The sequence below is a fragment of the Gopherus flavomarginatus genome, chromosome 4 (assembly GCF_025201925.1).
Source record: "Gopherus flavomarginatus isolate rGopFla2 chromosome 4, rGopFla2.mat.asm, whole genome shotgun sequence".
NCBI lineage: Eukaryota > Metazoa > Chordata > Testudines > Testudinidae > Gopherus > Gopherus flavomarginatus.
The window spans coordinates 77,865,702-77,890,925 of record NC_066620.1 but is presented as its reverse complement, the minus strand read 5'-3'; the positions used below and the strand labels follow the sequence as shown (position 1 = coordinate 77,890,925).

Here is a 25,224-nt window from a genome sequence, read left to right as displayed (position 1 = left end):
TTGATTTTCATTTCTCTGTGTACTTTTAATCAGTAGTATTTTTTTACAGTTGTGGAAAATGATAAAAGAAATGCCCACAAGGTGTGTTTTCAGGCTTCATGTTCAATTAATTTAAAAATAAACAACACCTTTGATAGGTCATAATTTGTTGCTGGGCATCTGGATTCCATTGTTATTTAGGGTGATTATCACTTAGAGCCTTGTTAAATTTTAATTACATTATCTAGATCTCCAGGGATTTTTCCCAAAGTCGTTTTCTTTTGCACTATGTATGACAGCAGGGTGGTTTAGGCCTCCAATGATTGTTTCTGACACATGAGTTTTTGGATCTCTAAAACAGATTGCTATTCTCTAGGGTTTTAGAGTGATGATAGTTTAAATATTCATTTTATATTAGATAATCACAGTATGGTAGTAAATCTCTTTATCATAGAAGTACCTTTTAGAAACAATAGCACAACTGCTCTGTTGTAGATAAGATAACACAAATAATCCTATTTAATTTAAAGGTACTATTTAGGGTGAATTGTAATACTTTTGTAATATTATATGTTTGAGGGGTTTTATGCCGATTTTGATTTTAGGCAGAAGCAGTACTTTTGCATTAAAAGATCAGGTAGATTTTGACCACCAAAGAGGATTTTCTCCCCCTTTTATAGAACTTAGAGATACAAGTGGTCTGAACGAAATGTGAAGTCTGGCATTGCCCAAGAGTTGAGTTCTGTTGGTTCATTGCAGTGTTGTTGTAGTCATGTTGGTCCCAGGGTATTATAGAGACAAGGTGGGGGTAAGGTAAGATCTTTTATTGGCTCAACTTCTGTTGGTGAGAGAGACAAGCTTTTGAGCTGCACAGAGCTGAAGAAGAGCTCTGTGGAGGTCGAAACTTGTCTCTCACTCTCTCACCAATAGCAGTTGGTCCAATAAAAGATCTTACCTCACCCACCTTGTCTTTCTATTGGTTCATGACATTTTAAAGCTAAGGCAGTTTGTTTGAACCCATTTGTCACAGATCCTAGTGATCATCTTTTCCTGGCTCCCACTAGGATTGCTGTGAAGGGAATCGAAGCCTCTGTGTTGTGGATCCCCTGGGGTATGTTGAGCTTCTGGAGTTGAACAGAGTCCAGCTATTGCCCCAAACTAAGAACCCCACGATACACTCTCAGCGCACAGACTTTCCAACTGGCACTGCCCTCCTAGTGTTGGAACCTATTGTCCAGCCTCCTGGATGCTCTGGGTGCAGCAATGACCCTTCAGATGCCCCAGGACTTGAAACACCCATCTCCCAGAACTCCACTCTAAAGGTGTGAAGCTTCTGGTTTGCAGTTTAACTCTCTCAGGAGTGTGTGGTTCTTGGGAAGCACAAACATGTATACTTTTGTATAATCTTTCAACTTTATGCTCTTTTTACATTTAATCATGTAAAGAACAAGAGAGTACATATATCACACAAAACACTACACAATCCTCAGCAGCTCACCCTTCCCTTGGGAGTTCTTGGGAAATCATCAGTGTTCCATGGCAGGGTACTTTGCCCCTGCAGCAACTGCCCTCATATAATCAGCTGCAAAATAGCTCTCTCCTACCCAGTTCCCCCCAAGGGTGAATCCCTTTATAAACTCTTGCTTGGGGTCACCTTATTTTCTGTCTTTTTGGTAATTTTCCATTACTTTCAAACTCCCCTCTCTGAACACACAAGGTACAAGTGTCTTCTCCCATGTAGAGCAAACCTATTGTCCCAATGTGTTTTACTTCAAAGATACTGTTGCTGAGTACTGATCCCTTACCATTGTCTCTGGCCTGGTAGAGAGATGATGCCACACTGCTAATTTAGGGTGGATCCACATATACATAGGCTTTCCATGACACAATAATTTCATCCACAATTCAGAAGTGGTACAGACAGAGCCCTCAGGGTGTCATGTTAAAGCTAGTGCCGTTTGTTTGAATGCATTCCTAGAATATAAGGGTTGGAAGGGACCTCAGGAGGTCATCTAATCTAACCCCCTGCTCAAAGCAGGACCAATCCCCAATGTTTGCCCAGATCCCTAAATGGCCCCCTGAAGGATTGAACTGGCAACCCTCGGTTTAGCAGGCCAATGCTCAAACCACTGAGCTATCCCTCCCTTCATCACATGGCCTCACCATGAGAGCCAGCCTATTTTAAGATTTGACCTTGTCAATTTCCAGGTTCTATCACAGTCGTCATTCTACTGGCAGTATAATAATGACTGCATCTGTAATTTTCACTCTATGCCTCTGAAGTGGGTTTTTTACCCATGAAAGCATACGCCCAAATAAATCTGTTAAGTCTTTAAGGTGCCACTGGAATCCTTGCTATTCTAGTGGCAGACACTCCCTTACGCACAAACACATTGCCAAAACTCATCTATATCATCCTCACCCAAAGCAATTTTGTATTCAACAACAAATACTTTGTCCAAACCATGGATAAACTGCCCAGGGTACTAAGATGGCTCCCCAATATACCTACTTCTTCATGGGCCACTTTGAGGAAGAATTTCTGGGAAAGTGTACCACAAAACTAATGATATATACCTGAGATACATCTATGATATTTTCATCCTCTGGGCAGATGACCAACTTTCCATGATAGATTTCCACAACTTCAGCTACTACCACCTATCCATCATATTCATTCTAGAACACTCCCACACCAGCATCAGCTTCTTGGACACCACAATCTGCTTCAACAATGAAACCCTGCAGACAACTATAAACAAGAACCCACAGATTACATTTTACCTCCTCAGATCCAGCAGCAGCCTCCACTTATATAGATATTTTGCAGTGCTGTGCAGTTAAGGTCATATCCCTGGCTTCTATCCGGAAATATTTGTATATTGAAGCTTCTTTGTCCCTTGTTGACTTCCTGACTTGCATAGGATTTCAAGCCTTTGAGGAGCTAATTACAGACTCAAGCCCAAGGTAGAGCAAGCATTTTGTGTACTGCAGCTTGCAGCCACTGAAGGGTGGACTCAGGAAGCTGGAGGAAGACATCAGACACACAAGAGTCTTCTGCTGCTTCCTTTACTGTTCTACCAGCAGGAAACAAGTGAAGGCATCTCATGTGAAGGAGGGGTTGAGATAATGCATGATGAGGGAGTAGAGGACTGGGAGAGGAAGAAGGAGAATATATTTTGGAAGTAGGAGGAGACCGTAAGAGGTTAGAGGAGGGGGAAAACTACAGTGGGAGTAAATGATGTGTAGAAAGAAGTAAGACAAGGAAAGAAAAGACCATGAGAAAAGGAAATTTTAAAAAGAGAGAAAATGAGACCTTAAAATGGAGTGAGGCGAAGGGGAGTTGAACATAGAAACAGAAAGAGTAGTGCAAGAAATAAGGGTAGGATTTTGATCCAGGGAAATATAATTTAATAAATAAGATATGGAGCTCACCCTGCTGGAACATGCTGTAAAATACAGCATATGTAACAGTATATTTACAAAGAGGTAAATACAACCCTCTCCCGTTCCTCATTATCCCTTGCTGTTCAAATAATAAATGTTCCAAATGTTTCCCCACAAAAATCTGGTCACTCCCTGGGTAGCAGACTCCCTAGGAGTCAGAGGGTAGCAGGAAGGATGGTGTCTGACACCTATAAACCCACCACTTACTTTGGGCACCAGTTGTTCATTTATTCAGAAACATTTGATCAGGAACAAAATTACTCTCCAGGAAGATTTTATTGTAGTGTTTGCATTTGAAGCAGTATGTTCCTAAGGATCATATCCTAGCAAGTTTTGCTGGCTATACATTTATATAAGCTAATGTATTTTTACTACAGTATTTGTATCTATGCTATTATGTGTCACCCTAAAGTAATCTGTTATTTCAATTTCAGCGTGTGAGACACAAGCAGGGAAAGTTTATCAGGTATCACTAGAAGAGCACATCCAGCCTTTCAAAGACAGCATGGAGCAATTCATTAATCAAGGTAAATAATGAAACGTCATTGAACCTTTTCAAGACATTTCAAAGGAAAGTTATAGTAACAATGTTTATACACTGGGAATAAAGAGACAGTTTATTTTGGCATCATAGAAAGATGTGGGTTAGTTTAATCAAATGCCACACAGTTCTAAAAGATTTGTGGGACGACTCTGCTGTACTGTCAGTGAGTCACCCTCTTGAGTGGCAGCAAAGACAGATGCTATTGGCTCAAGAGTGTGAACTCATCATGAGTTTGCAACTCTAGTAATATTTTTGTTCCTTGAAAAATTTTGTAAAGCTGGACTCATCTCCAAAGCAGTGACTGTTGTGTATGTGCCAAAAATACAGTGTCTGCAGAGCAAAGGTCTTGTTTCAGCTCCTCAGATTGTAAAATCTGTGTCTAATTTTTTAAGCAAACACAAAAGGCAAATCCAAATGAACTCCTCAGGACAGGCTTGTGGAAAATGCTGTGGGGGCGGTGGTGGTGGTGGTAAATTTAAATGTATCTGTGCTGATCTTGTCTGAATACTAGGAGGGAAGCACCTCCACTCCAACTTTCTGTAACCATACAACATAATAGAAGATAAAAATATTGCCTCGTGATTGGATAATCAATCGTATGAGAAGTGAGAGTTTCTACTGCTTATCCCTTCTAGAAGTCAATAGTGCTGAAGTCTAGCACTGTGTTACCTAATTGTCACAAATGGAAATTATCATTGATGGATTGTGTTAGAGTTCAATGCCCATTATTTATTTATTTCTGGTGAGCTAGTCTGGTATTAAATTCACATTTTTGCTTCCTAACTAGATCATCAAAGGTAAATAGCATTTTCAAGGTAGTCTTATGGTGCCGTTCAGCATGTGTGCACCAATTCCTTCACGTGACTTCACATGTCATTGAACAGACTTATTTAGATTGATGGCCATAGCCAAAACACCACACAACCAAGCAAATACAAATCAACAGCTCCTGAAATTGCAAAGGTCACTCCCCAAATCGTTGCCAAATAGGTGTTTAGCTGTGTCCTGAAACAATTGGTAAGATGTGCTTTGGAATCAAAGAGGCCTACATTCTATACTTGATGCCAAAATGATGATGTTTAGCTGATAATTGTTTTTGACATCTAGCTTAATATAGATGCAAATAAAATTATGCATGTAGAAGAAGGAACAACCAATTAAAGGTCGTTTGTCAATATGAAGTAGAGATTCTTTCCATCAGATATTGTGTTAGGAGCTACAACTTAAGGTCTAATAACTGTTTCATGCATTCCTCTTAAAACTAGAACAATGAATTGAACATGAGGTTTTTTTCACTTATACTAATATAAATCAGAAGAAACTCCAATGATCTTTCTTCATCCCTTTAGGAAAGGACAATGAAAACATTATTAATGGTTATAAAAGTTGCCTGGCTCCCTATTTAAATTTCTCCACAGTTTTTGAGATTGTTTTCCTGCAGCAGTGAATTCCACAGAATGATTATGTGGAGGAGAAGTAATATCATTCTCTTTTGTTTGTTATATGCTTACCAGATTTTTTTTCCCCTTAAAGTGCTCCCCCTCCCTGTTCTTGTGTTCATTTGGGGATAGAGAGAAAAAGATGCTGATCAATCTGATCCTAGATGTCTAGTCTCCTATCAGAATGTACACATGTTACTCTTTTTTGGAGTTAGTGTTAGTTTTGTGTGATCATTGATGGAAGAAGAAACCTCATTACCTCAGAACAGCAGCAAAGTTAAAAATATCATTTGCATGTTCTAATGGAAATTAATACAAGTAGGGGTTATGACATGAACATAGATGTGTTCTAAATAAACTAGTCTACATATCTTTAAACCTTACAAAAGCTACTTTTCAGAAATCTGTCATGATATTACTATATGAAAGATGGAGCTTAACATATAGGAGAAACGAATCTTTCAGTTAAGTTCCAAAAATAAAGTAATTTTAAAATACCTTCAGTTATGAAATCCTTTGTTTTTACTTGGTGGGATTGAATTCAGACTTGAAAGAGGCCATGTTTAAAACAGGATTTCTCTTTCCTGTTCAATGTTTGACAGGCTTTTGATCTAGATATTTTTTCTAGGGGCTTTTGTTGTTTATGTAGGCATAATCGATGAGTCTTTTCAGCTAGACTGCACATGCAAGATCATTTAGAAAAACAGAGGGACAACTTTTGGCACCTTTGGGGGATTTGTGTGTTTATATAATGTGTGTTCTGGGCAAAGTAAAATAAAGTAAGTTCTATTATTTTTAAAGTTCAGTTTCTCCAAAGCAAAAAAAAAGTTTTAAACTTACAATTAAATTCATAATTTTTCACAGGGTTAAATAACTTGGAATGTGTTTTGTGATGCTTTTCAGAGAAGGTAACTTTTCTGTACAATGGAATTCACCAGTTCAAAGTAACTTTAAAAGCAGCAAAGAATCCTGTGGCACCTTATAGACTAACAGACGTTTAGGAGCATGAGCTTTCGTGGGTGAATACCCACTTCGTCAGATGCATGTAGTGGAAATTTCCAGGGGCAGGTATATATAAGCAAGCAAGCTAGAGATAACGAGGTTAGTTCAATCAGGGAGGATGAGGCCCTGTTCTAGCAGTTGAAGTGTGAAAACCAAGGGAGGAGAAATTGGTTTTGTAGTTGGCAAGCCATTCACAGTCTCTGTTTAATCCTGCTTGCCAACTACAAAACCAGTTTCTCCTCCCTTGGTTTTCACACCTCAACTGCTAGAACAGGGCCTCATCCTCCCTGATTGAACCGCTCCGGAAATCGATGGTAGCCTGGGACCATGGACACACACCACCGAAGTAATGTGCCCTAGTGTGGACGCGTAAAATCGATTTTATAAAATCTGTTTTATAAAATCGATTTTATTAATTTCGATTTTACTCTGTAGTGTGCACGTGGCCTCAGAGTCATAACTGGGTTCTTTCCACTCCCAAGCATCTCCTGCAGGATGTTACTCTTTACAGCTCCCTCTTCAGCTAAACTAATCGTAGGACCAGGTAATCTTCAAGCTACAGCCCAATCCCTGGCCTGTAAGTATCTGCTGAGGCAGATGATTATTCACAGGTAGGGTTAAGTCTAGCACCACTTAAAGAATGAGCCACTCTGTGAGCCATCTGTTTTAAGTTACATATTGCTTTGCTAAACTTGAACCATTTGTGCTGAAATTGTCTCTGCCAGAGGTGTGGGTTTTGTTTTCTTTTGTTTTGTTTTTTTGTTCCCCCCCACCCCGAAAAGGTTTCAGTAAAAGCAAATTAGCTGCTTCCAAGGAAGAGATTATGGAATAATTAGTATAAAGTAAACAATAAAAATAGTGTTAGTCATTTTCCAAAAGTTACATTTTTGAAGGTTTCTTTAAAGAGCTCTAGCACTTGCATGATTTGGAACAGGTATATGAAATTTGGCAGGTGAGTGATCCTGGTATTAGACAGGTACCTTTTGCTGTCCCCATTAAAAAGTATCCAGATTTAGCCAAATTGTAAATGTCTGAAAATGGCCATTTTCACATGCTTGGTAAAGACTATGGTATGTTTACATGGTAGAGTTAACTCAAGGATTCTATATGTGAGCTACTTCTTTCAAGTAAGCCTAACTTGAGAGAGCGAGTATCCACCCTGCAGATCAACGGTCAAGCTGCTGTTTTCATACTGGCGTTGAACTCACTTGTGGGACACTAAGGCTTCTGTGGGCATATCTGATGGTTCTTTGCACTGAAGTAAGGTCTATGAATTCTTTCCCAGTGGGAGAGTTTCTGTCTTTTCCGGGCACACAGGTGGAATTGTGGAAAGACAATGTAGTACTAGTGGAGCTAGCCTCCATCCACACTGCACAGTGATCATGTTATGCCCCCTAATGGCACAGCCAACTTGAGTTAAGGGTTGTTGTTAGTGGATGGAACTTGAGTTAGGAGCAACAGTCAAGTTGTAATACGAGTTAACTTTGCAGTCAAGAGAAGCCTTTAGAGGCTTGCTGCCACAGCTGCTGAACATTCCATCTGCACTGAGCATGCTTCCTGGCCCCACAGACTCCATGAAGGATGTGGCACCAGCAATTGCTACTTTGGGAAGTAGTGCTGCATTGGGACCCAGGAAGAGACCGTGCATTCTAATCTCAGCTCCCCCATGTACTGATATGCAAAATTCTGTGCCCATCACTGCACTTATTATTAAGGAAGGCCCCATATTCCTACCTTAGAAGGCAGGTGAATATCATACCACTGATTTTCCAGTGTGATTACACAAGGTCATTTCAGGTACAACTGGCAATATCACCCTATCTCTAATGTTGCAAACTCAATCCACGTTCTCACTGCCTTGAATGATAAAACATGTGAAATGTATATGCTTGGTTATGCTATCTATGACCACTTCCTTCCAGTGCCAGGAATAGAAATCAGGAATCCTGATTCCCAATGTTCCACTGCTATCTAGAAAACAGTTGTGTAAGCCATTAGCAAAGTGTCACATTTACCTCTCTAGTGGTTGGTGTACTTAGAAGATAATAGCCTGCTACTACTGTCAATTACTCTAACGGGTCAAGCAGTAAACATCTGTGCTGTGGATTTAAAGGTTTTGGGTTTAAATCCTGCTGACGACCCACATGTGGGTCAGTATGGTTTCACATGATAAAATTTGCCTTGTTGATTTGAGGATTTATGTATTTTTCTTTAATCTAGGAAATTGCATAACAAAAGTATGAGTAAAGGATGTAAAGTTTGCAAAGTCACCTCCTCAGGTTAGGAAATGTCAGAATTAAGGTTTTTCATGAAATCTTAACTTGCCCTCCCCTGTGTATATGAATTATGATAAAGTCCTTAATTACATGATCACATGCTGTCTGTTCTGCAGGACCCCTGCTTCTTTCAGTGCAAATAATGGATAGTGAATGAGGCAGAGGTTTGTAAGAAGGACAAGAATGTTTCTTTGTGGTTAAGGCAATGGACTGGATCCCAAGAGATCTGGGCTCTGTCCCTGACTCTGCCACAGATTTCCTACATGATGTTGAGAGAGACCGTCTTATAATACACATACCCACGCAAATTTAATTGTGGTATTTCTTACTTTCTGAGTGCTTGACTTGCAATTTAATGTTTTTTAAATGTATCTTTTTAATATATTGGGTAATACGAGTCTTTGTTATTTTCCAGAATTTTCTAAACTAATCCTTTCAAGAAAACAGGACTTAAAATATTGTTAGGAATATATAGAAATAAAACTGTTTTGTTCTTTAAAAATTCCCAGGCCAAAAACTTCATTAAGGTAATGAAGGGGTTGTATGAGTATATGACTATGAATACCTACTAATTTTAAACACCATTCTTTAAGCATTATAAGATTTTAAAAAATGAAAATAAATTAAATGCTGTAAATGTTCTGAAAATGTAATTTTAGTAATAATAACATAAGTTTCCAACGTTAACCTTATCTCTTTCTCCCTATCAGCATCCTCAGTCTTTCATATAACTTTGAATTCTGGGCTACGGATCTCAACTATCCAAAATACAACTCTGTTCTGGCCTATACATGGTGAACCTACCTAGTAATTAGATTCTGAAAAGCAGACTTTCCCCCAGTGGTGAGGACCAGAGGAGACCACGGCATTTCACTCGCATTCCCTCCACGTCACCCACTTAAAAGACTAGTCCCACATCGATCATTCCACTTTTGGGAGGGACGTCCCACTCCACTCCATTCACTGTCCCTGTAGTAGTCAGAGACCTCATGTGCTATAGACAAGATCAGCTTTTTTCCCCAGAACTGCAGTCATGTATAGTCTCTTGCAAAGTTGGCCTGAGATTCTGCTATACTACGCAGGAGACAGAAAGGATATGTAGGTTGTATCAGTGTACCATAAAAGACTGTAATATTATACTTCATATATGCAACAGTGAAGTCTTTAGGGTTTTTTTCCTAGGCACCTCCCAAAGTGGAAAAGCAAAGCCAGGCTAAATGGGCAGGGTTAGAGAACTGTTAGTATAAGTAAAGCTACTGAGATAGGACTGTTCCCAATATGCTCTTTATTGAAAGAAAAAAAATGAAACCTAAAACTCGCAAACTTTCCATTTTTAAAATTTTCACTGGAGAAGAATGTGAAGAACAGGCAACAAAGAATAAGTAGCATAAGAAAATAGAATGCCTAACGCGGGGGGGAGGGGAGAATGTGAATTTCATTAATTATTTTACAGTTTTCTATTAATGTTCTGTCTGCTTTAGATGATAAAAGTCATCATTTGTTTTATATCTCAGACATTTAGATGTGGTAATACTAACGAATACATCTGTATTGCATCAACTTGTCTTTTACCTCAGATGTCTACCCCTCAGTTGGTTTGCATTACTACATAGTCATCTTGTTGCATGTTTAGTTTCATGTGTATCACTAACACTGCTTAAATGAATTTGCCTTGTTTCAGAACCCAGGAGAAAGCCAATGCATTGCAATGGTGGCTTCAGTTCTCTGCAGCCACGGCACAGGAATTCAGGCATCCTTAGTGGCATAAATGTAATCTATGCATACTGTGTAGGTATTCTCTGCATGGTGTGGTCAGGTGAAAAAAGGTTTTATGGGCATGTGTTTGACAAATCTCAATACTCATAAGTGACAAAAAATAAGTGACGAGAGTTTATACAGGTCATCAAAAGGTGTGCAAATGAACCCTTTCTATGCCACTCTGCACCATCAGATATTCTGTTTTTCTTGCCTATATTAATGGAAAGCTATTTCAGAAAGCTTTGAGATTGTATTTAAAAAAAAAAAAGAAAAAAAAAGGGGTGTGTCTCCCCACCTGTCACCCTTCTACAGAAAAGAGTCAGGTTTCTTTGTTAACATCAGTCCTTCCAGTAGGTCTTGGAAAGAGGAATTAAACCAATGTAAACTACTTAGAGTTCCATCTCTATACCTAAGCATGTATGGTTTGTCTTAGTGCCTTTTACTACATGCTTGTACAGTGCCTAGCAGAAAAGAGCTCTCACATAGGTGAGGCCACTAGCCTTTTTGAAGCTGCTCTGAGACTTACGATGTTAAAACTGGTGGCAGTGAATGGGATAGTGGGCAGAGGGCAGATGAGATGGTGAAAGCTTCAGGTTTAGCCACAATATAGTCCCTGAGTATATACGTTTTAGGATGAAGGCCTAACATTTGTATTGGTAGGCCTTTGACACTGGAATCCATTCTGTTCAGATGACAGAGCTAGAGGCTATCATTCAGAATGTGATGAAAAGACCATCTATTTACCCAGGCTTTTGCCTGAGGTAGATTGAAGAAGGGGGTTATGTCTTAAAGGATAGCTTTGGTTATTGGGTAAGACTATTGCTGGGCTTTGCACCTTATTGTGATAGTCACTGGGGGGTGTCCTTTTGTGCAGTCAGTTGTTGGCAGTATATGGTTACAGGTTTTGGTATTTTTATTACCATCACATACTTTATATTGATCAAAAATGAAACCACGGCAGGAATAATAAGAGAAATAAGAAATTAAGAGTATTCAATATAGTACACAGTTGTCACTGCCTTTTCTGTATTCAACTGTTCATTTAATTTTCACTTTTTATTCCATGTTGTATAATTTTTCTTTTGTTCCTTTTATTATTTAGAAATGGTCTTGCACCATTCTCTTTGTACTTATTTATAATTTTTCATTATTTTTTCCAAATATAATCAATATACCAAAATCCTAGATTCATCATAATACACATAGTAAATAAAAAGAAGTGGGTATTCACCCATGAAAGCTCATGCTCCAAAACGTCTGTTAGTCTATAAGGTGCCACAGGATTCTTTGCTGCTTTTAAAGTAAATAAAGAAGGTTAGGATAAAGGAATGGGAGTGGAAGCAACATATTATCTTCAAGGTTTACGTTAATCATAGATCTCTAAAAAGTGAGCCCAAATTGCCTTGAATTTTTCAGGCATTCCCTTTGTTTGGAATCCAGTTGTTCATTAGCTGTGAGGTTAACCATAAGAAAAGCTCTGGAGGTTCTGGAGCTCCTAATGCATCTGGACCAAATACAAACAAAAATATGGAGATATTCCCATGCTCCAGAGAAAGGCAAAACAGATTGTTGCTGAAGATCTACAAATGACTTAAATTTATCATTGTCAATTAGCTGTGACGCAGTCATAACTGCTCTGTCCTCACAATCCCTCCACATCAAGTTTTACCTCTAATTTTAAGGATAGGATTGTTCCATAGGTTTGCTTCTACCTGAAAAAATGGATGGAAGCAGAACTTTCTAGACACTTTCCTCACAGACGTTATTGTGGAGCTCTGGAACCATCAAATCTATAATAATTTGATCCTATAACGCGTGAAAGAGGGAGAGGGTATACTAATTCTCATTCAATCTGAATCCAAGGTGTGTGGTCAAATCTAGTAGTCACAAAGATGCCTGGCTCAGCAGAAAGGAGATGTGAAAATTTTCCAAGTTGGGAAAACAAAAGAAATCCTCCCAGAGATTGAACAAGTTACAGCTCCCCCTAAGCCAGTCAGGCTTCTTACCTGTGCCCAAAAGGAACATTCTGAAAATATTATTCAATTTTCTATAATAAGTTTGAGGAATAGAAATAGGGATACCTCCTCACGGCATACAAAATTCTGGGAAGGATATTCATTTTCAGTATATTAATTTTACCCCGCAAACTGAGGTTAACTAACTCCATTTCCCCAAATCATTAGAAACTTGGGCAATAATAGGTTCAGAATTTATCTTAGCGATCTCCTGAATATTTTTGGGCATCAGTATTCCTACATGTTTCATATAAGAGTGTTACCATTGAAAGTCCCAATTTGAGGACTTTGTGGCCTTATTTGTTAATACCTAAGAGTTCTGATTTACTCCAATTAATTTAATCTCTTGAGGAGTCCAAATGTATTAATAATCACCTATCACCATCATACATTAGTCAATAAGGAAGCACAATATAATAAAGCAATTTATTTATTATATATGAAAGTACTAATCAAGTGATAGATTTTACTTTACCTTTCCTATGAGTTAAGGCATGTGGAAGTAAATTTATAATAATCCTTTAATCTTTTAACCCCAATGAAAGAGAGAGAGAGAGAAAAGAAAGGGAACTAACGTATCATTATCAACTAGTGCTCATTAACTTGTTCAGAGAAGCCATATCAGATCTCAGAGAGCAATACATAAATTCCATATGATTGAATCATTCCACAAATATCTTCTCTTGCAAGGGAGAAGTTTGCAGACTTTTGAGGTATTTTTTCCTCCTCCTGACATGAACTGAATGATACTTTCTTCTCGCTATTCATATTATCAAATGTTGCTGTGCATTTAATACAAAACTTCAAGTCCATCTTCCTGGCCAGATGTTTTGCTTGGTTAACAGCTGCCCTCATGGGCATAATCATGAAAGAACTGTATTTTAATTGCTGGATTCTAGATTTCTGCAAAATAAGCTCCCTAGGAGTAAACTTCAGCAATTTCACAATCAATCCTCTAGGCCTACCTCCTGGAGTTGGCTTGAGGGCAAGGGCCTGGTGTTCATGATCGTTATCAAAAGATAAATCTACTGGCAGATCCAAGAGCTTAGTTATCTGTTTAGGGACAAATTCAGAAGGTTTACCATTCTCTATTCCCTCAGGGACACCTGCAATCCTCATGTTATGCTATTGCAAGCAGATTTCTAGATCAGTTAACTTAGTCTTAACAGTCTTGATGATACACCTCTACCCTGATATAACGCTGTCCTTGGGAGCCAAAAAAACTTACCACTTTATAGGTGAAACTGCATCATATCGAACTTGCGTTGATCTGCTGGAACGTGCAGCCCCGCCCTCTGGAGCGCTGCTTTACCACGTTATATCCAAATTCATGTTATATCAGGTCGCGTTATATCAGGGTAGAGGTGTGTTACAGTTCTTGATAATCTGTAATTTGTTCTCTTTGCAAGCATGGTCCACTTCAGAAATTCTGTGTTCTGCTTCATCCCTCTGTCTGGATAGAGCTTGTAGTGCACTCTGAATCTTAGTCATTGTGGTCTGTAGGGTGGAAACTGCAGTTTTGATTCCAACAGAGTATCTATGGCCACCTGTTGTAGTAAGTTTTTGTAAGTTTCCAAATATATTGATTTCAATTACAACACAGAATACAAAGTGCACAGTGCTCACTTTATATTATTTTGTATTACAAATATTTGCACTGTAAAAAAGACAAACAAAAAAGTTTTTTCCAATTAATCTCATACAAGTACTGTAGTGCAGTCTCTTTATCGCAATTTACAAATGTAGAATTATTTTTTTACATAACTGCACTCAAAAACAAAACAATGTAAAACCTTAGAACCTACAAGTTTACTCAGTCCTACTTCTTGTTCAGCCAGTCACAAAGACAAAAAAGTTTCTTTATGTTTACAGGAGCTAATGCTGTCTGCTTCTTATAGAGAATGTTACCTGAAAGTGAGAACAGGAATTCACATGGCACTGTTGTAGCTGGCATTACAAGATATTTACGTATCAGATATGCTAAACATTTGTATGCCCCTTCGTGCTTCAGGCACCATTCCAGAGGACATGCTTCCATGCTGATGACGCTTGTTAAAATATAATGTGTAAATAAAATTTGTGACTGAACTCCTTGGGGGAGAATTGTAAGTCTCCTGCATTCTCCACGTATTTTGTGTTATGGCAGTCTTGGATGATGACCCAGCATATGTTGTTCAATTTAAGAATGCTTTTACTGCATATTTGACAAAACTCAAAGAAGGTACTAATGTGAGATTTCTAAAGATAGATACAGCCCTCGACCCAAAGTTTAAGAATCTGAAGTGCCTTCCAAAATCTCAGCAGGATGAGGTATGAAGCATGTTTTCAGAAGAGCAACATTCCAAAGCAGAAACTAGAGAACCTGAACCACCAAAAAAGAAAAGCAACCTTCTGCTGGTGGCATCTGACTCAGATGGTGAAAATAAATGTGCCTCTGTCTGCACTGGTTTGGGTCATTATTGAGCAGAACCCGTGATCAGCATGGAAGCATGTCCTCTGGAATGGTAGTCAAAGCATGAAGGGACATATGAAGGTTTAGCATATCTGGTACATAAATACCTTGCTACACTGGCTACAACAGTGCTGCTCTTCGGAGACCATTACCTTGTTGTGGTGAAGAGGCTTGTGTGTTCCAATGATCTTCAGAACTATGTTGTCGGGAGCTTTATGCTGCTGGTAGGATCTCCCAAGGCAAACAGGTCTGAGAGGAGGTCCTAGACAAACCATGATCCAATCCCGCAAGTCCTCAATGGTGGATCAGGCGGAAGAGAGTCTTCAGATTTTAGCAGCTGTGAAAGCGTACTTTTCCTGCCACTGGGCCCCAGACCTCCAGCTTGTCATGATCATGTGGTTGCTGTAGGTGAATCAGCTTCCGCACATTAGAAGACATCACGCACAGGCTTCTACAATGGGAAATAACATCTTTCCAACCTTCCATCAAAGGGATCACCGATGATGATGGCAACAGTGCCATGTGAATACCTGTTTTCTACATCCAAATATTCCAAAAATATTTAAATAAATGGTATTGTGTAACAGTGCAATTAATCACGACTATTTCATTAATCTCACAATTGATCATGATTAATTTCTTTTCAATGTTTGACAGCCCTTCAGTGTTTGAAGACTGTATGAAGACTGAAGTATGAAGTATTTAAAAGTCTTGATCGTAATTTCATGAATAGAAAATGTCTATTTTTTTATTCTTTCTGCCAAAATCTTTCTGTGAATTTAGTTGTCAAGATAAATCCAGACATGGGAATCCCTGTGGGTGCATCCTTCTATAGCAATGTGGTCTTATCATGAATATAGTGTAGAACATTTATACGTTATGCTAATCTATTTGGATCTCAATTCAGTGTAAATAGATGTATTGAAAACTATTGCGGTGTAGTGACTTATTGTAAAGGAACTGTATCTGTTTAAAAAAACTCTCTCCACATGGAAGTGACTGGAAAGAACATGCATAGCTAATTATAAATAAATAGTAATTAACACTTTTAAATAAAAAAGAAGAAAAAGCAAAAAGATATATAGAGCATTGACAAGTAGATAAAAGGGTTCTTGTTGCCTTCCATCTGAGATTACTCAAATGCATTCCTGTATTCAATTACTTGAGAAGATGTGATATTCCCTTAAGTGAGAGTGGGAGATCAGACGGGATCGCAGTTTTGTGCCTCTGCTTGCTCACAGTCCTTTGGAACTGCTTCAGCAGAAATAGCTTAAGCTGCTAAAAGGTTTTTGATTCAGACGGTGACTACAGACTGTAATCACTAGGTCAAGATCATAAAACAGAACAGCAACAGAAAGTTGTGGTGGAACAAAAAGTTTAAGATGGATGTTTGAATGCCGTTAGAATAGACCTCATCTTAATATCACAAGGCCTGCTCAGAGTATTTTCTGAATTTGATCTAAATGGTAAGTCTGTCTTGTAACTATGCTTATCTCAGTACATTTTCACATACAGTACCAGGTAAACCCTCATTTTCTGTTAATTTCAAATAGATTTTCTGTAGGTAATTTCGGGGGTTGATGCACATTCAGGATTCATTACTTCATGTTACTGCAGAATAATTTTTGTGTTATTCTTTAACAGTATAAAATACTTCACCTCCAGAAAATTAGGAGGGTAGGTAGACTGTGGGCAAGATTCTCAAGTGAGTTATGGCCTCCAGCCAGTAGCGTAGCTAGCGGGGTGCATGGGAAGCAGCCGCTTCCCCTCAGCACATTTTCAAAAAGTGGCACCTGCTGGGCCGGCACTGGCGGCAGCACGGCTGGAGGAGCCATGCGGGGTAAGGGTGGCGGCAGGTGCGGCAGGAGGAACGAGGGGGCCAGCTCCTTGGCCATCGCGCCCCACGCTCAGCACGGCCCCAGCATTGCCACAGTCACCTCCTGCAGTGGCTCAGGGCTCGGCGGCCAAGCGCTCCCCGCCCCTTGCTAATGTGGCAAGCGGGAGGAGGCAGGGGGAGGCAAAAGGGCCCCTGCGCCTTTAAGGCCGCCTGGCTGGCAAGCCTCATGTGGAGCGCACCGAGCGCCGGGAGTAGGCCAGGGACAGGCAGCGGCATAGGACAGAAGGTGAGCGGTAGGGGTCCGGTGCCTTGCACTGGAGAGTCTGGGTGAGGGGATCCCCAGGGCAGGGCTCTCAGGGCAGGGGTGCAGGCCATGCTGTCTGGATGGGCAGGCTGGCACAGCGCTGGAGCCTGGGGCGGGAGGTCCGGGACCCTGCAGGTAGGGCCAGGTGGTGCAGCCCGGCGCGGGACACCTGCAGAGCGCGCTGGGCAGGAGAGACTGTCCCAGGACCTTGGGGGTCAGGGGTATCCACACCCCGGGAAGCCCGCAGGAGTCCTGAGCCATCCCCAGGGTTAATCTGGGGGGGGAAACAGGAGGAGTCAGGGCGGCGTGGCCAGAGGAGGAGCCAAGGGGCAGGCGCCTGTTTTATGTTTGCACCCCCTACACTTAGAACCTGGCTACGCCACTGCCTCCAGCAGCTGCTTTAAATATCATTAGGATGGAGGCTGAGGTTGGGGTAGCATGGGCCAGTCTTGAGAAACAGACTCTCACCCCCACGCCCATCCCCACCTCCAGAAACTCTTTGCCTTCCTCCTGTGCCCAGTGGTGGTCTAACACAGGAAAGAATCTATCTGTGTAGCTCTGACTATCATGTATGTATATATTTAAAACTTTTAACAAAAATGCAGATTATGCCCTTGTGTCATTGAGGGACTTCTCAAAGTTCTGTTCAATGTATAGTAGCCCTTTTTCTAAATGAAATATTAACAAGCACAAATCTCTATAAAAAGCTATTTCCTTTTTTCACCCCTTCCTTTGTGTGGATGTTCAGGATAACTACTTTTCTTGTCATTTTTTTTAAAGTGCTCCAGCATGGAGATGTTTTCAGTCATGCCTTGTTCAGCCTGGAGCACATTTTTATGGTGTAATATTGTTCATGCTTGAGCACTTTCAAACGGTAAATTGCAGAACATTTTCCTCATTTTTATATAGTAAACAATAGACCTGTAAGCTTGTATAAACCATCTAATGGCAAAGAAGAGAAAAAACTCTGCCGCCAGCTTGAACAATCTTGTCAGAACCAAGTAATCTTGGAAATAGTGGGGAATGTTGTTTAGTTATGACTTTCAGATACTGTACAGGCATTTAAAAACCACTGACCTCAGCTTGTCAAACATTAACCAATCTAAGTTTTCTGCAGTGGATTTTAGTGGATTAGAGGAGCCCAAGTTAAATGTTTCAGTAATAAATTATTTTTATTTTTAGCAGCTCTATATAGGGATACTTTGTGAACCAAAAGTGAGAGATTGGTGTGTTTGCATCACGGAGCTTTTCAACCATTCAGTTCAGTCTTCATCCACATTATTTCACAATGAGTGTCACTTTGAGTTACAGGACTGAAGTTAAAAATATATTTTTTTTATTATAATGAAGCTCAGTTTAAACTGCCAAGTTTCACCTGGTTTCACATCCAAAGCTATGCAAGGCTCTCATGTAAACCCGTAAGTCAGCCCAGGTTTAATCAACACTGGGCCCAGGTTCTCTCGAACGCATTGTGAAGCTACACAAACCTTTATAAGAATCTGGGCTGAGTTTCAAGCTAGTAATGAAACCCATGATCAGGCAAGCTTCATGCGCTCTTCAAGTTTGCTGGGGTTTGTTTTTTAAACATTGAAATAGGGCCTGAACTGTCAGATAACTATTGCTCGAAAAAATGCATGTTACCACATGTAATCCCATTGATGTCAGCTCATGGTAGTAAGCACTACACCTATAGCAAGGGCTTCAGGGTCAGCGCCGTGATCTTCATGCTGCAAAGCATATAGCTGAGTGGGTCGATAGTGGAGTGGGAGCCGTGAGCATGGATTCACATCCTGGCTCTAACTGGCTGTGTGACCATGGGCAAATCACTTTGCGTCTCTCTTGCTGCAGTCTCCCCCTCTGTAAAATAGGCACAGTAGTGCTAGCCCACCTCTGTAAAGTGTTTTGAGCTATATCAATGAAGGAATCATCATTGGCAATTATTTTTACTACCAGGTTGAAATTCACTTTCCGCTCTGATCGTTGCTGGCCACTGTTGCAACTGGTAGTGGTTTCAGAATGCAGTAGCATCCTTTTTTAAATGTAGAAGTTAGTATTTCAAAAAGTGATATACCTATAATGTGGGGGTGATATTGAGACAGTGAAGTGGTAAACTGAATGAAAAGTAAGAATCTTTTTAGATTTTTGCCATATGTTACAATCCTGTATAGAAATTAAACCTTGATGAAGAGAAGACTGAAGGGGGGAACATGATAACAGTTTTCAAATACATAAAAAGTCATTACAAGGAGGAGGGAGAAAAATTGGACAAGAAACAATGGGCTTAAATTACAGCAGAGGAGGTTTAGGCTGGACATTGGGAAAAACTAAGCTCTAGAATAAATTGCCTAGGGATGTTGTGGAATCTCCATCATAGGAGGTTTTTAAGAGCAGGTTAGACAAATACCTGTCAGAGATGGTCTAGATAATACTTGTCCTACCATGAGTGCAAGGGACTAGACTAAATGACCTCTCGAGGTCCCTTACAGTCCTATGATTCTATGACAACACAGAGCCTCCATGCCACTTAAGACCCACATACACCCTCAAAGTAGGCCTTGGAAATTACTCTGCAAGTCAGCATACTTTTGCTTTGAGGGACCAAAGAGGGGAATCAGATTCCAGGTTGAAGGAATCTGTTACAGTACCTGTTAAAATAAATTGTGCATGCTTTTTTGTTAGCCTTATGCATAGGAGTAAATTTTATCTGAGCTTACACATGCACAAAGCAGTCATTCTGCTTTTCTTCAGACTAGTAAAATCTCTGAGTTGAAATGTGTTGTGGTTTTGTGTGCCTTGTGTATCAAGACTCCTGCATAAATAAGATAAATTGGAATAAAATGAAAAGCAAAAGAAGATTTAAATTGGAAAATGGAGTCTCCACAAATTTATAGCAAATACAGCTCAGTGTTTTGAATTCTCTTTGTGAGCACCATTGTTGGCAAAACGATAGCTGTCTCTGCCTGTGGGAATGAGACTCTCATTGACAATGCACTAATTGTGGGTTTTGTACATCCACTCATGTCCATTACTGGTTTGGATTCTGGCTTTCCTAGAGATGCTTCTTTCCTAAGGCTATACTCCAACAGTTAGTCAGCTATGGAGCTTTTACTCAGTCATCAAATGTAAATATTAGAGGGGCCTGGTTGGAGGGTATTTCAGTACTACTTCCTGGAATATTATTTCCCTCTTGGTCCATAAGAGCCCAAGTGTGTTGATTTTCAGGAGGCATTCCAAAGTCTTTTTCCGTAAGGCCTACTTATTTAAGTCTTTTCCATGATGGGGTCCCATTTATTTATGTTAAATTGACAGGGGTTTTTTTTCCCCATAAAGCTCCTTTTGAGCTTATTCTTTTAAAATGTGGCTGTGTTCTAAAATTAATGGTTGATTTAGAGTTGATATACATGTCAATAAAACCTGACATGGCATTCTTATAAATTAAAAAATAAATACTTTACAAGACATTTTCAACAAAAAGCATTTATCACTAAAGAAATTTGTGAAGTATTCTTTTTGTCACTAATCCATTTTGTGTCTGTTTTGCAGCTAAAATTGACCAAGAAAATGAAGAGAAGTCACTGACAGAAGCACATAAAAGGTGAGATGAACTAACACAATAAAACTTTTTCCTTTGAAAGATGTGTTTTTCAAGCCAATACTAACAGAATTTTCTGGATAGCAAAAGAAATGCATTCAAAAAATACAAGTGATATTTATTTGTCAGCTTTGTTTTGAACTTTAGAATAGAAAATCAAAACAACCCAAGCATGCGCAGAAGAATATTATAACTGGAAATATGCTCATCTTTATGTTTAAAAAAACAAAAAAAAAGTTAAGTGCAAGGACTTGTCTCTTTTGGTGTTAAACAGTACTCTCTTTCCATAGAATTGTATTTAATTACCATCATAGTGCCAAAGTTATACCCAGTGAATAGAAAACTCCACAATATAGTCATCTTTGATTTGCTCTCGTCTCTCTCTCCATTCAACTGGGAGAATATAAGATTGCTAAGTAGTGCAGCATAAATACTTTTGTGAATGGGGCTCATGATGTGAAAATGGAACAAAAAAGATGTTACTTTAGCTCATCTGAAGCCATGGTAAATTATATGTAAGACATTCTTAAAATCATTTAGAGGTTTATAATTGCTAAACTGTAGGCTCAGGATCTTTAAAAGCTGTAACCCAAATCCCATAGTAAAACCTAACCTCTGGGTAAACAAGGGAAATTTTTGAGCACTCCTACTGTATTGTTCTGTCAGGGCTGTCAGGCTTCAAAGTTCACTTCTGAACCTAGCAAATCCCCAAGGATTCTGTCCAGGGACCCTGTGCCTCAGCACTGCCTTTGGTTTCTGATTGGTTCCTCTTCCCTGCTTCCTCCCCATTTCCTTGCCAGCCCAGCTTCATTGGAACTGTTCTAATGATGTGTGCCTGTGGCCATGGCTATGGCTACACCTAATGTCTATAGGGACAGTGGGAAAGAGAACAGAATGTCCATCCCCATGGTCCTTCCTCTGGCCTTGTCTATTCCTGCTCACTAGCTCTCTCTCTGCAGAATCTACATCCTACATAGGCTGGTGGGGAAAGGAATTATGCCTTATAAGCACATCATGCCTCTGTCTAGTAAGGATGATCTGGGATTTTAGCAGCCTTTATGTTGTATACAAAACAATGATGTTAAGACCCCAAGATTTAATAGTAAGAGAATGTATTCTGTCCACTCACTAGCTATGGAAAAATACACTTACATGATTGTGTTTCTGGCTGGAAGTTAAAGAATTGCTGACTCTCCTTTTCACTATAGCATAGAATGTTAAAAATGGACAACTCCATAAAACTACAGAAACTCTAGGTAAAAGCACTTGCAAAACAATCTAATTTGAATAATGTTTTGGACTCAGTGCACCAATGTGTACTTTAAAAAAAAAACTTGTATCCCTTTTTTCCCTTCCCACTACTGAGATTCTCATTCAGCTACTAGAATAAAACTTGCTAAGATTTTGAAGGTCGCTTCTTGGTCAATCTCCTTTGAATAGGATATAGCCAGTGCTAAAGTTTTCTTTAAATATCTTCTAAATAAAATGCTTGGATGTTGAACTTTTTTTGAAGGAGGAGAGCTTAGGAAAGCTAAATAAGAGATTAGTTATATTCTGTTAATCATAGGTAGAACAGCAATGCATTGGATGAATAGAGAAGTAAGTAATACAAGAAAAAGTAATGGATTAGATGAAGCAAAATTAATGTGATTAATGTACTTGGATTTTTCTTTTTGAAGTGGTTAACTTCAGCCTATGTACAACTTAAAATCTACCTCCATGATAGTATTTATTTAACTTATAGTAAGAAACACTCTCCTTTTAGCTATCGCATAAAATGTTAAAAATTGACATCACCATAAAAATACAGAAACTCTAGGTTAAAAGCACATGCAAAAGAAAAATCTAACTTGAATAATGTTTTGGGCTCAGTGCAACAATGTGTACTTTAGAGAAGCTGAGTTGTGCAATAGATGAGCTGAAATGGAAAGTTATTCTTCCACACAAAATAAAGACAAAGAAAATGGAATGTCTGCTCTAGAGACTCCATACAGTGTATAGCTGTTCATTTGTCACAAGTGAGAAAATGTTTAATCGGTTCTGAAATGATGTATTCTCGCTTTATTTATCATGTTTAGTGACTTTAAGAGTGTCAGTATGTAAAGTGTTTATCCAAGGAATGGATTTCTGGCACATGGATAAAATGAAAAGTGAAATGTTTAGCACACAATAGGCATATGTTCCAAGGTCTCTCTGAGTAAGTATCCTGAGATGAGAAGAAAGCACACAGGTCTGTGTTTATCTAGCTTACGCAGGCAGACAAGGAAGGCTCCAGCCTGGTATTAACACTGAAGTGACATGGAATGTCTTCACTATACCCCAAACAATTACATCACTCCCTTAACAATATTGATAAAGTGCAATAAAAAGGAACCTGGCACTTTCCAATTAGATCCTCATTCCTAAATACTTGTGAACCTGTCAAATACTTCACAAGTTAAGTAGGAACCTTTTTTTTTTTTGAGGCAGGGAGGAGAGGGAGAGTGTTGGGCAGAGAAGGGCCAATAATTATATTTTACATTGTTATCATTTTAAATAATCCTTAGGTAATTTAGGTTAAAGACTTCTCATTTTGTCCTGCAGCCCACAGTTGTATGGCTGAAATACTGAACTTCTACTAGATATTGATGGATGGATGAAGTGACTCTACTAAAATTAGAACACTTGGCTTTGTTTTCACAGAGAATGAAGAACAATTTCCTCTCCTTCCCCCCCCCCCACCCTTTTCTTTGTGTTCAGTTACTGAACATTTTTGCTTACTGAAAAAATTTTCATCATGGCTTTTATTTTCTGGGAGTTGGGAGAGAAATTTTAGTGCCATTTTTGGGAACGGGGGGAAGAAAACTGCATTTAATGCAATTCAGAAGGGATAAGGTTTGATCATACAACTTATTACAGAAAAAAGGGGCCCACAATATCAGACAATCATTGTCACCAAAATACAATAGTTATGATACAGACGTTTCCTTCCCTCCTTCCTCTCACCTCCCCCCATCGCCACCCCCATCACTTCATTGCAAGGTAGGAGCAGGAGCTATAGCATCATGTTACTGGCACATGGTCAGAGCTGTGCCTCGCCTTCATATCTTCTTGTACCAGCTCTTGTAGAAGCAAGAGCTAAGTACTAAAGCCAGCCCCATCAAAAATGGCAACAATAATGCTGCAGCAAAATCAGTTTGCTATCCTGGACTGTGTGCCTGTGAATGAACAGCGGCAGCCTTAGTACCCATTATTATGCTATTTTGGTGAATGTTTCATTTGGGCCTAGTTCAAAGTCTGGTTCTCATATTAAGTGCTTATCTCTCTCTTTTTTTTTTAAAGTGGTATGCTAGTTTCCCAAAATTAATAGCACTAGAATATTTAGCATAAATCTTCCTCTACCATCACCACAGTGTCTGCTTGTAGAGAAACACTTTAGGATCCATGTACAAGTTCACCTTCCGGCTTTTATTTAAGACCCAGGACACCTTCAGAGCTTGGAAAGTGTTCAGTTACTAGTGCTGTCCATTTGGCAAATTATGAAACATATTCTAAGCCCAGTACAGTAGCTACTAGCTGGGCTAGTAATGCTTAGATGTAGGTGAACCCTGACAGATTCAGACTGGGAATCTGACATCTGTCAAAAACAATTAATTTGCGCTGAAAATTACTCAATTTCAGATAATTTACGTGGAGCCTCTGAATATGATGTTGCTTGGAGTAGTGTATGTTTAGAGTCTTCTAGATTATTACACAGTGTTATAAACTATATTTTTATGTATATGTTTTCACTGTTTACTAGGATTTCAGGCAAAACGGTGATGATAGGATTATAAGGAGGCATTCCCATTTAAGGGCTACTTTCCTTTGGACTCCTTAGATGGCTGAAGGCTGTAGAAAAGAGCTTTACAAATGCATTTTGCTATTGATCCCTAGTGAAGGCCGGATAGGTCAAAATGTTGGATTATCATCCTGGCTGGGTTATGTTGTGATTGATTTAAATTGATACAAGAATTTAGAATAAGTTCTGCTGTGCAAAATTGAAACTTGCTCCATGATGCAATAACAGATACTTGATTTATAATAAAAGGACAAATGAATGGTTTCTGCACACTAATGTAATTATTGGCAGGGGAATTTAGGATGAGTACAATTGGATAGGGAACATCTATCTACCCATTTCAGGATGTTTTGGGTTTGATTTATTTTATTATTTGGTACAGGTACTTCTACATTCCAAGGATTGCTAGGTTTTAAAGTGCTTCCAAAGTGCAGTCTCTCAGGCACCTCTTTGTTTTCAGACCTTTTTTTTAAATGCATTTAGCATTGTTATGTTGCTCTCTTTGCTATAGGAACAGGTAAATTGTAGGAATGTTTACCTCCAAAATTCCCTGAGAAATAATGTAGGCCTAACAGGACAGTCCTTGCATGCAGAGAACTTCCATCAGCTTTGATGGCATTAGATATGGTAGGAACCAATACTTCACACCTGCTCTTGTGCTGACAGGTTGATGACACCTTGAGTAATAACAAACCTGATGGTAGAATGGTACTGTTGAAAAGCAATACTAGAAATTTAGCACCTAAGATTGGTAAGCCT

General features: G+C 39.2%; 1 protein-coding gene across 2 annotated transcripts in view; it reads left to right on the top strand.

Annotated features, from left to right (window-relative positions):
- FMN2 (formin 2) overlaps nt 1-25,224 on the top strand; it is a 234,538-nt gene that overhangs the window by 170,090 nt on the left and 39,224 nt on the right. For both annotated transcript variants that reach the window (XM_050950369.1, XM_050950370.1), the window contains 2 exons: nt 3,861-3,953; nt 20,597-20,648. In XM_050950369.1, coding sequence (XP_050806326.1) covers nt 3,861-3,953; nt 20,597-20,648 — 145 coding nt within the window. The remainder of the gene's footprint in view (nt 1-3,860; nt 3,954-20,596; nt 20,649-25,224) is intronic.